Source organism: Rhincodon typus, chromosome 8 (assembly GCF_021869965.1).
Source record: "Rhincodon typus isolate 14 chromosome 8, sRhiTyp1.1, whole genome shotgun sequence".
Taxonomy (NCBI): Eukaryota; Metazoa; Chordata; class Chondrichthyes; order Orectolobiformes; family Rhincodontidae; genus Rhincodon; species Rhincodon typus.
In genome coordinates this window covers 46775030-46787951 of record NC_063339.1, presented here as the reverse complement: position 1 = coordinate 46787951, position 12922 = coordinate 46775030, and the positions used below count along the sequence as shown (strand labels likewise).

Below are 12922 nucleotides of genomic sequence, written 5' to 3'. Positions count from 1 at the left end.
GCCCCAGTTTAGAACTTGGACAAAAATGGTCCACACGTACTTCTCCATTACTATTTTAAAATTAATAGACCTATGGCCACTGGTCCCAAACTGCTCCCCCACTGTCACCTCCGTCACCTATCCTGCCCTATTTCCCAAGAGTAGGTTTAGTTTTGCCCCTTCCCGAATAGGACCTTCTATATACTGCTTGAGGAAGCTTCCCTAAACACATTTAACAAATTCCACCCCATCTAAGCCCTTGCCACTTTGGCAGTCCCAGTCTACGTTAGGAAAATTAAAATCCCCCAATACCCTATTTCTCCTGCAAGTATTCGCAATTTCTCTGCATATTTTATTCTCTAATTCTCGTTGACCATTTGAGGTCTGTAGTACAACAACAATAATGTCACCGTTCCCTTCTTATTTCTTAGCTCCACCCGCAAAGCCTCACTGGATGATCCCTTAGTTATTTCATCTCTGACTACTGCTGTGATACTCCCCTTAGTCAAAAATGCAATTCCCCCTCCCCTCTTTTCTCCACCTCTGTCCTGCCTAAAATACCTGTACCTTGGCACATTAAGCTGTCAAACCTGTCCCTCCCTTAGCCATGCTTCTGTAATGGCTATAATATCCCAGCCCCACGTACCTATCCACACCCTCAGTTCATTGGTCTTACCTGTCAGCCCACTTGCATTGAAATAAATTCAATTTAATCCAACAGGCATTCCTCATTTCCTGTCCTGTTCCAGCCTGACCTGTCTCTTGAACTTGCTATTTCTGATTACTGTATCTGCTCCAGCCTCGCACTTGCCTCCCTGCTGTGGAGGATCCCAACCCCTCCCAATCTAGTTTAAACCGTAAATAAAAACCAAAAGAACTGCGGATGCTGTGGAAGAGGAAGGGTCACCGGACCCGAAACGTTAACTCTGTTTTCGCCTCCACAGATGCTGCCAGACCTGCTGAGCTTTTCCAGCGACTTTGTTTTTGTTCCTAGTTTAAACCCTCCCTTGCAGCACTTGGGAACATCTCTCTGCAGAACCATGTGCACACAGTTGATTGCAGCCTTCCTCGTTAGGAATCCTGCCAATCTGTTGGAAGATGTACATTCTCTGGATGCTTCCTGTGTACGCATGGCTTGCCTACACTAGTGCCCTGTCATTTGAGACATGCTGCCTGCTAGAGAAGACAACCATTGTGTTATCCAACTGAATGGAAAGCGGTGTAAACAAATTAGGAAAGAAGCACAAAGCCCTTCTCCCATTTGCTTCAGTGTTTTTGTGCAACATCAGGCATTTGGATTTAAAATAGATAACATTCCGAAAAAGGTGGTGTTGGGTATTTTGAAAAACATTAAGGTAGACAAGTCATCAGGACCTGCTGGGCTCTCATACAGTCATAGAATTGTACAGCACAGAAACAGACCCTTTGGTCCAACGTGTCCTTGCTAACCAAATATCCTAAATGAATCTAGTCCCATTTGCCAACATTTGACCCATATCCCTCTAAACTCTTCCTGTTCATATACCCATCCAGATGCCTTTTAAATGTTGTAATTGTACCAGCCTCCACCAGCTTCTCTGGCAGCTCATTCCATACACACACCAACCTCTGCATGAAAATGTTGCCCCTTATGTCCCTTTTAAAACTTTCCCCTCTCAACGTAAACCTGTGCGCTCTAGATCTAAACTCTTTTACCCTCGGAAAAAGACCTATGCCCCTCATGATTTTATAAACCTCTGCAAGGTCACCCCTCGGCCTCCGATGCTCCAGGGAAAATAGCCTCATTCTTCTTCAGCCTCTCCCGAAAGATCAAACCCTCCAACCGTGGCAACATCCTTGTAAATCTTTTCTGAACCCTTTCAAGTTTAACGGTACTGCATGAAAACATCCAAAAAAGTGCACAGGAGAGAACTGTGGCTGTAAGAGCTGCTATCGTGTTTTTTTTTTGAGGTTTTTTGCAGTGCCGGAGGTGATTTGCTTGATTTTCTTGGAGCAGTTATTACTGTTTATATAAGATTTTTTTGGCACTTTTGTTTTGAATCTATCCCAGAATGCTGAGGCAGGAAATTTCTGGGGCCTTGTACAAAATCCTTGAATTCTGTTTAGTCACAGTTCCCTGAAAGTGGCAACACCAGTGGATAAGGTGGTCAAGAAGACATGGCATGCTTGACTTCATCAGTCAGGGCATAAATACAAAACTTGGCAAGTCATGTTGCAACTGCATAGAACTTAAGTTAGGCCCTATTTGGAACAGTGCATACAGTTCTGGATATCATCCTACCAAAAGGATGTGGAGGCTTTGGAAAGGGCATAGAAATTGTTTACCAGGATGTTGCCTGGTTTGGAGGGTATTAGCTATGAGGAGAGATTGGACAAATTTAATTTGTTTTTCACTTGAATGTCAGAGGTAAGGGAGCAACCTGATAGAAGTTTACAAAATTGAGAGGCTTCGATGGTTGGAGTCTTTTTCCCAGGGTAGAAATGTGAATTACTAGGGGACATAGTTTAAGGTAAAAGGGGGTGAGTTTAAAGGAGATGAGAGGCAGCGTTTTTTTTTACACAGTGGGTGGTAAGTGGAATGCACTGCCACAGGAGGTGATAGAAACAGTTGCAGTAGCAATGCTTAAATGGCATCGTGAAATGCGAAAACAGGCAGGGAAGAGAGGGAAACAGACTGCATAGAGGCAAAAGGTTTTTAGTTTGGAAGGTCGTCATGCATTGGCACAGGCTGAGTGGGCTGAGGAGCTGTTCCTGTATTGTACCGTTCTTTGTTCTTTAATTGTTTCCTTACTAATGCATGACTATTGTTTCTGCATTCATAGCCCTTTAACAATTTCCTTCAATTGTTGTAAATATGGTAGCAAGTACTCATTGAGAAACGTTTCCATTTCCTCACTTTAGCCATAATAATACTATTGCATACTCTTGAGATTCTCCAACTCCTTTTTCAATGGTTCCCCTTTCCTAAAAAGCTGGATCCTCTGCAGTGGTTGCAAGATTTTCCATACTTACTTTTGAACCCTTATACAGTTTTATGAATTTATTTGCATTGCAGTTTTGGATTACATTTCTCATTCCTGCGTTATTGCAATGTTTCTTTAAAAGGAACATTGTTTGACTTGTTCTTCAAACATAGTCTCCTAAATTTTTGCAAGGGCTCACTCAATCTCTTACCATAACTATCGCACAGTCCTCAAAAAAAAAAGCTGCAAATAGCCACATCTCTTTTTATTTGTTTGCAGAATGTGGACATCACTGGCTAGGGCAACTTTTAGTGATCATCTCTAATTGTGCAGAGATAGGGTTAAAAGTCAACCAGATTGCTGTTGGTCTGGAGTCACATGAAGGCAGATTTCCTTCCCGAAAGGAAATTAGTTAACCAGGTAAGTTTATAACAACAATCGATAGTGGTTACATGGTCGTGATTAGGTTAACTTTTGCAGATTTTTATTGAATCCAAATTTTACCATCTGCCACAGTGGGATTTGAATTCTTCACCCTACAGCATTTTAACCTGGGGTTCTGGATTAAATAGCCCAGTGACACCATCATTACACCAACATCTCCCCCTTTTAATTTTTACCAATTTATTCCATTTGTTCAGAGGTTCCAAGAATCTCTCAAAGCTCTGCAAGGAAATGGAGGGAAACCTTACAGAAGTCCAGGGCTAATGTATGTTTACAGCAAATAATAAATTTTACTTTTTCACATTTATCATGTTTGACTCACAAAACATTGCTTCAAGCATTTTTTGCCATGTAATGTGTGATTATCCAAAGTATTGCAAAGAAATTAACTTCAGCAATAAAACTGTTCAAACATTGAAAAGCCAAGAAGTCTCTCATTAAAATGTTCTAAGTATTGACAATTTTTATTCAAACTAAAATTCTGCTGAAATAATAATATTGGACTTCTAAATTCCATCCCAATACAGTAATGGATAAACCTGAGGTACGTGCAGTATTAGACCTTATTTATATGAGGCTGGAAATCTGCAGCCATGTGTTGGGTGTTCTGAAAGTGCTTGTCAGTGAAATATGATCAAATTCCTGGCTGTTATATTGCCAAAGTGGACCTCAAGTATGATTCGGAAAGTGTTAGTACCGAGATTAGAAGGGGACTCAGTGGGAGCTGACAATAGGCTTTTGAGCTGAAATCTAAATGAGAGAAGCACAGTTCCTTCTGCTTCCACAGGTCTGATTTTTAAATCAGTTCAAATCTGACACTCTCTTGCAGAGTTAAATTCATGTTTCACATTTTGATAGGTATATTTTACAAAACATACTTTAAATGGTGACCAGTCTCTTGTTGGTCCTTTTTAAGAACTGTTGGTTAATAAAATGTGGGATACATTTTAGTCTAAACACAAGCAGATGGATACCAGCTGCAATCAGAGCTAACGAATTTGGAAAGGAGCCATGAAAAAGATGTTAGATCCCTTTTCTTGCCAATGATGTTGACATAATGCTTGCTTGATGCACAGGACTTCAGGCCCTGGAGGGTGTTTAGATCCCTACACCAATATGGTGGCTGATTCACTCTCAGCAGAGAGTGTACCCCATGGTTCCCATATAGTATATTAAATGTTTCTATATTTTGGTTTTTATTGTTGTAAAATGGGAGCACAATTATCCAATTCTTAGACCTTTTGTAATAGCCCAGAGTTTGACAAGAAGAAGGCTTTTAATTGGCAAAATCAAAAGCAGGAAGGGTTGAATTGAAGTTAACAGATTAATGGAATTTACTTGACAGACTTAATGAAAATTTTAAAAAATGACATAAAACGGATGAAACAGCTAACTTCAACTGGCAGCTGAAGCAATCACTCCTTTGCATCATGCTATGCTCACATGCTGTGCAACATGCGAAGAGCCGCTGAGCTCAGTGAACTAGCGGTGATGTGCAGTGAGCCTGTACATCATACTCTGGATATCAATATGGAAAATGCAAGAAGTGATACAAGCAAAAAAAAATTAAGTAGTTCATAAATATTTAAGAAATATATCAAACTAAAGCTCTTACAAACTAAAAGCATTCAAGAAAGGGGAGAAAAAGACATGTAGTTGTAATCAGGGATAATACGTTCAGGGGAATAGACACTGTTTTCTGTGGTAAGAATTGAGAGTCCCGAAAGCTGTGTTGCCTGCCTTGTGCTGGGTTCAGGGTATCTCATCTGGACTGCAGAGGAACTTGGAATGGGATAGGATAGGTCTGGTTGTCATGCTCCACAATATAGGTAGAAAGAGATAAGAGGTTCTGCTGAGGGAATATGACTAAATTAAAAAGCAGAACCAAAAAGGTGGTAATCTCTGGATTACCAGCTGAGCCAGGAACAAATTGGCACAGGATAAACGAGACTAAGAGGTAAAAGCACGGCTCAAAGATTGATGTGAGAGAAACCGGTTCAAATTGATGGGACATTGGCACTCAGCTGGGGAAGGAAGGAGCTGTCCTCAGGGGACAGGCTGCACTGGAGTTATACTGGGACCTGAGTTCTGATGAACTGAAATAACGAGGGCTGTTGATAGAACTTTCAACTAGTTGGGAGGGGTGGGTTCAGTTGCATGGAAAATTATGGAAATGGTTGGAGGGTTCAGGAGAGATTATTAAAGTTCCTGGGACAAGTAATAGGGCAGAGACTATGGAAAGGGTCAGGAATCTAACTTCAGGCACAGAAGATAAGGGGACAACTATGTGAGGGGGACGTTCAACGTAGGACTGAGTGTGTGTACTTAAAAGTGCACATTTTCAAAACCATGTAAATGAGTTTGTAGCACAGATTAAAATTGGCAGGTACAATATTGTGGCAATCAGACGTAGATGCAAGGGGATCAGGGCTGGGAACTAAATATCCAAGGATACACCACCTATCGAAAGGACAGGCAGATGGGCAGCGGGGATGGATGTGCCCTGTTAGTAAGACATGAAATTAGAAATATAGCAAGAATTTAGATATATAGGGTTGGAAGGAGAAGAATCTGTGTGGGTAGAGTTGAGGAACTGCAAAGGGAAAAAGATCGTGATGGGAGTTATGTATGGCTTCCTAGCAGTAGTCAGGATGTGAGCCAGAAACTAAATCGGGAGATAGAAAAAGAATGTAAGAAAGGTGCTATTACAACAATCATGGGAGCCTTCATTATAAAAGTGGACTGGGAAAATCAGGTTGGTAGCGGATCCCAAGAAAAGGAATTTATAGAATGTCGATCAGATGGATTTTTGGAGTAGCCTGTGGTAGAGCCCAAAGCAGAGCAGGCAATTTTGGATTTGGTGATGTGCAATGAGGCAGACTTGAATAAGGAGCTTGAGGTAAAGGAACCCCTGGGGGAAGTGACCATAATATAACAGAAGTCACCCAGCAGTTTGATCATAGAATCCCTACAGTGTGGAAACAGGCTCTTTGGTCCAACAAGTCCACACTGACCCTCAAAGTATCCCACCCAAACACATCCCCCATAAGCCACCTAACCTACACATCCCTGAACACTATGAGCAATTTAACATGGCCAATCCACCTAGCCTGCACATCTCTGGACTGCAAACTGGAGCACCTGGCAGAAATCCAGGGAAAATGTGCAAACTCCACGCAGGCAGTCGCCTGAGGGTGGAATTGAACCTAGGTTTCTGGCACTGTGAGGCAGCAATGCTAACCTCTGAGCCATCAGAGAAGTTTGAATCAGATAAATAGTATTACAATTGAGTAATAATAACTACAAAGATATGAGGGAGGAGCTGGCCAGATTTGATTGGGAGGGGAGCCTACTTTTTAAGATTTTAATTTCTTACAACAAGGCAACCCCACCGCCTCTGTACTTTTCTTGGGACGGGTATCCTTGGATATTCAGTTCCCAGCCCTGATTAGCCACGTCTCTGTGATATCCATAACACTGTACCTGCCAATTTTAATCTCATTTACCTTGTTTTGCATACTGTGCACATTTAAGTACAACACCCTCAGCTCACCCTTCTCATATTTGTTCCCTTATTTGCTGGGCTTGAAGTTAATTCCTGACACTTTCCATACTCTCTGTCCAATTACTTGTTCTGGAATCTTTTTAATCAGCTTTCCTGAACCAGCTCGGACTTATTTCAATGGCTAGTTTATCTAGATCAGATTTGGGTGCACAGTCTGGTGAGTACATCTATGACAAGTCTCTGCAGCTGGTCAAAAGCAGCCAGAGGACTACCAGGGACTGGGCAAATGGTCTCAGCCATTTATGACTTCAGCAAAATGTGCAGACAAGCGTGGGAACAGCAGCCAGGTTTGTCAGAAGCACTTGGTGCACTCATTTGAAGGATGGACAGCTTTACCTAATAAACAGACAGTCGGTGCATCGAATATAGGAGTTAGGAGGTCATTTTGCAGCTGTACAGGACATTGGTTAGGCCACTTTTGGAATACCGTGTGCAATTCCGGTCTCCCTGCTATAGGAAAGATGTTGTGAAACTTGAAAAGGTTCAGAAAAGATTTACAAGGATGTTGCCAGGGTTGGAGGGTTTGAGCTGTAGGAAGAACCTGGAGAGGCTGGGGCTATTTTCCCTGGAGTGTCAGAGGAAGAGGGGTGACCTTTATAGATGTTTATAAAATTGTGAGGGGCATGGATAGGGTGAATAGCCAAGGTCTTTTCCCTACAATAGGGGAGTCCAAACTAGAGGGCATAGGTTTAAGGTGAGAAGGGAAAATTTTAAAAGGGACACAAGGAGCAACATTTTCACACAGAGAGTGGTGTGTGTATGGAATGACCTGCCAGAGGAGCTGGTGGAGGTTGGTACAATTACAATATCTAAAAGGCACCTAGATGGGTATATGAATAGGAAGGGTTTGGAGGGATATGAGCCAAATGCTGGCAAATGAGACTAGATTAATTTAGAATATCTGGTCAGTATGGATGAGTTGGACCGAAGGGTCTGTTTCTGTGCTACACTACTCCATGACTTTGCGATTCTACGAATACTGCAATTACTTCTAGCAGAACCTGAAATTCCAGGAGTTACTCCACCCATTTTGTGGTGTCAGCCATTTTATGTAGTTATTGCACTGTTTTCTCATGATCTGACATTGTAGTCAATTTTACTGTACTTATGCAAGTGGGCTCAACTGAGATACAGAGATTGCCCTCCCCAACCCCAGCCCATTCATCATGTCCTCTTTTGTGTTTCTGTCCCTGTGATCTCTTAAACCTCGTCCTGAGCCCCTTTATATTATGATTTATAGTCCTAGAGTATTACAGCACAGAAAGAGATCCTTTAGCCTAGCATGTCTTGTGTCAGTCATCAAGCACTTATCTACTCTAAATCCCCTTTCCCAAGCCTGTAGACCTGTGTGCTGTGGGTTTGGAGTCTATATCGTTCTTAACTGCTGCAATGGTTTCCTGCCTCTACCACCATTTCAAGCAGTAATCTCCAGATACCCATCAACTTCTGGAAGAAAGCCCGTCTAAACCTCCTGCCATATTTCTTAAATTTATGACCCCCTGATAATTGACTGTTATTGCTATCAATGCCCCTCAATTTTATAGGCCCAATCAGGTGTTCAATTTAACCTCCGAGACCATAGCTTTGGAGATTCCCAAGCTCTTATTGGTCCTACACTCTCCTCATGTAGAGGGTAGAGTGATCTTCATCATGGAGAAGCCTCTATCACTGTCACCAATCCCTCACTGATCTGAATACAGTGAAACCCATTCATGGGCTTGAGTTGCCTGTTTACCCCAGGACTCCATGAACGTCCACCAAGAAGCCTCCTGACCATTACTGACCACCCCCAGGACTGATTGTGGCCCATCACCTGGACTAACTGTTGACCTCAAATTAGTTGCACTTAACTTGCAGGACTGACTGGACTGCAGGGATATGGATCTTTGCGGTCTGGTAGGTCCAAGTATGTGACTGACTATAACCATCTCTCTGGTTCTGGGATCAGATAAACACCTTGACTGACTGTGGCAGTACCCCCTGCCTGGGGGCAGCCAAACTTCACCTTGCTAAGGACTGCTCCCTTTCAACTTCCCATATTGCTTGAAGCACATGCAGCGTGTTTGTCCTATTATCTGATACATGCTGCACGTGTGGTGCAGTGCAATACAAAGACATGTCCACCCCCTTGACTATTCAGTGCTCTCCACTGTGACAAGCATCCTGTTTCTCCCTCTGCACTAAAAAGCAACGTGAACCACAGAGGCTAGTAGCCAGCAGTTCAGTTCTAAGATGGATCATTGTGTGCTAAGATAGTAATGTAAAATAGACAGAGGCTGGCTAAGTCATTGCAAAGTGACTGAGTGCTAAGAAATCCTGTGACCCTCTACATAAAGAGACCTGGCAGAAGCTTGCAAGTCACAGTTGTTTGTGAACTCCAATGCAAAGTGCTAAAGGGCTGAAGCACTGTGAGATTGGTCTGACAGCCATAATGATGTCATGGAGTATATAGGGATATTGTGGTGAAGACTCATTTGGATGTGGACTGGAACAACCAATTGGTGAGCTGCAGCTGCTGGTTACCTGCTCTGACATGTCAGAAATTTGTGACTGTAATTTCTTGGAAGGAAGAAGAATTGGAAGTAGCGTATAAATAAGGTGACTTGGGTACTTATGTGGTGCAAATCCATGGAAATGAAGTAATCACAGCTTGATGCCAAGGTTCTGAAGTCACCATTTTAAGGTTGAAGGAAAAAACCACAAAACGTTTTCTCAACGTCTCAATGATTGCTTCATTCTCCTTGTATTTTGCCAGCCTCCACTGCTCTCACCTCAGCAGGGAAGGAAAATTCCATCCTATGTTGTTAAACACTTTTATATACTGATCTGACTACATCACATTTAATGTCAAAACTGTTGATGGAACAGTTCACGATACATATGGAACTAATAGGAATGTGTGCTGGTTCAAGTTCTGTGTTACTTGTTTTGTGGTAATAGTTCCAAGCTGCAAAGCACAGCTGTAAGGCCAACCCAGACAGTTCTTTGTGCTTACTTTGATAATAGGGGGGCTACAAGTGTCAGGATAGAGGAACGGCAGCAATGTTTGGCTGTGAAGCTTGACTGATGTAAAACAGATGGGCCTTAGATGAAGGCCAATACAAAAACAATCATGCCATTCAACATGGCTAGCCTGCCACCTCAGCAAATTGAATGTAGACAATAAGGGTATCAGTTCTAACTACTTCAAAAACAAGGCTGCCATATCGCCATAGGCTTTGGATTTTTACTATCAGAATAAGAAGAAATCTGTCAGAAAGAGAAGCATTTGTTTACAGGCTATACGATCTCTATGTAAACTACACATGTATTTTATATATACATTAAAGATATTTATAGATAATACTAGCAGTTGCCAGAGGAGCTGCATTCAGATAAACATAGGTGATCCCTGAGTAATTCCAAAATTCTTTCCTTTATTTATTCAAGAAAATCTTATCAGGAAACAGAATCATTGGAATCCTTCTTGAGTGCTTTTCACTTTTTCAGGAAAAGAAAGCATCCAGTCTGCAGAGCACATGACTATCCACAATAACCTCTCGCAGCAAATGTATCTGTTATCAGGTAAAAAGATATTGCACTTCATTGTATGCAATATTATTGCTGTTCTCCACAGATCCGGGGAAACATCAAAGCATTCTGCTGACTCAAACCATTTTCATTTGGTCCATGAGATTTAGATGATTTATTACAGATTTGCTTTGAAAGAGTGTAAAGATGTGGAACGTGCTAACAAAAGATACTTCTCCAACACCCTTCTCAAGCTTCTCCTTTCAAATACCTTGTAACATCAGCCACTTTATTAAGATGTAAAGGATTTTTGTTGTCATTGTATTTTGTTTTTGTTGCAGATGCAAGGTCAAGAAGAGAAAGACTTGCATTTACATAGCACCTTTCATTAACTCAGGATGTCTCAAAATGCTTTATATATAATGAAGTATTTTTGAAGTGTAGATACTGTCATGATTAAGACGACAATCTGTACGGTTGCAGTTTGATGTCTTTAAACTGAAGTGTCCCTCCGAAGAGCTGTGTTTACACTGTTGTGTTTGTTGACATAAAATAAATTTTCTGATTGTTGTGCTCCTAGTGAGAATTCTACTGACACTGAGAATAAGTTGTAGATAAGATCACATCAGTATAGCCCTTCCTTCCAGATCCAGATTCCCTTCATTTGAGGCTCCCTGCTGGGAATGTTAGACGGGTAGATTTTCCTTTATAGTTTCAACTTGTACTTTAAGGTTGCAATTCACTGTTGTTCTGCTGATAATTTAAATTGCTCATAGAGGTCATATTTTATTGATAGCACAGAAGTAGGAGGTAGTAATGCATGTCTTGTTATTAATTCATCCTGGGAGTAGCTCCATACTCCAGCTATGGCACTCACAGCCTAGGTACACATTCAATCTCTAATATCTTCGTGAGTTGAAGATATTTTGTGGGCTGCCAAATGGAGCAGTTCATGGTGGCAAGATCAGCAAATGCTTATTCTGTCTTCTTAAGCATTACCTGTTTGAGATTCAATTTCACAACCGTAGGATTATATGGTGGTAGAGAGGCAGGACAAGGTTATACAGTAGAATTACAACAATTATAATGTTATCTTAAGGAAAATAATAAATAGGTCCAGCGAGAAATAGAATAAGTTTAAAATTTTTGAGTCAACACAGCCTAATCGATAACTCTCACCCCTCTAATTTAGAAAAGAGAGAGCTATGAAACGTGAATATATAAAATATGCTAACATTCCAATACTGTTCAACACTGACAGGAATAGTGTACTGTTGGAGTTTCTGGCAGTTGGATGATTCTTAAGGGGTTCATTTGCTTGCTTTGGTGATTCAAGTGGAAAACTAACATCCAGTATAAATTATTCAAAGAAAAGCGATAAATGATCCCTCTACCCTAACCAGCATTCTTCCCCAATTTACAGTTACAAAAACAGATCAATTCATGTCTCATTTAATTGTCATTTATAAATCTTACTGCACAGAATACAGCTACCAAATAAAAGTCACTTTAAAAATGACTAGACTCTTTAAAGATAAGTGCTAAAGCGTAATCTAAATTCAAGCCTTTATCCAAAATTGACCTATAAAATTACTATTATACTAATTATACAGTGCAATGTGTTAAATAGTAGCTCTAGAAATATGTGGAAATGAATTAAAATCCATTCCCCTATCTACTTTAATAATTCTTAAATGTTTTCTCATGTCTTTACTCAAGATATACTATGCGTTACAGAATGTTGAAAAATATTATGTTTTTCCGTTCTTGTCTCGATGTATTACCCGTCTATTCATGTTTCTTCTCAGCTATTCCACAACTAAAACGAGAAGCAGCCCATATGCTCATAGACTTCGATTAAGTGCCCTCTAGAGTCAAACACAAAGAGGCCCATGAGACTGATCAGACTACTTTTACGCAGTTTTCCCCATTCAGCTGGTACTCTTCTTCTTAAGAGCACAGCAAGACCTAGACCTGCAAATGCCAAGAATCACAGACCTGTGACCTATTAAGCATATCCTCCTTTTCAGAATTGGTGATAAATGCTATTACTTTGACATAAACTGAAATTCTGTGGCAGATGAGCTGTGGAGCAGTGCATTGTTTTAAAGAATTGTCCTTTACACCAGATGTCACCTTAAAGACATGCTGCTGACAGGAAATCGTAAGCAGTGTTCAGTGACAAAGCATACAAAAGGATTGCATTTGGAAGGCCAAGTTGGGTATCAGCTTTTAAGATTTCCTCAGCACTAGTTTTTAAAACCTTTGTTCTGTCCCACAATTCAGTGTTTGCTGCTTTTTTACTGTAAGCCACAATACGGTTGACAACAGCTGCCATCTAGTGGTGATTTGGAAAATAGCAATGGAAAATTTTAATCTTCTGCAGTCTGCTCTCCAGTGAACAAACTAAGTTATTACAATTTTAGAGATAGTAGGAACTGCAGATGCTGGAGAATCTGAG

The 12922-nt window shown here is 40.9% G+C and overlaps 1 protein-coding gene across 5 annotated transcripts in view; it reads right to left on the bottom strand.

Moving 5' to 3' along the window:
- The window catches only part of kiaa0586 (KIAA0586 ortholog), a 90801-nt gene that overhangs the window by 36461 nt on the left and 41418 nt on the right, over window positions 1-12922 (bottom strand). The window contains exon 7 of one of the 5 annotated variants that reach the window (XM_048600291.1): window positions 10415-11460. The exons of the other annotated variants lie outside the window; for them this stretch is intronic. Coding sequence (XP_048456248.1) covers window positions 11450-11460 — 11 coding nt within the window. The 3' untranslated portion in view covers window positions 10415-11449. Of the gene's footprint in view, window positions 1-10414; window positions 11461-12922 lie in introns of those variants that run through there. 5 annotated transcript variants of the gene reach the window in all.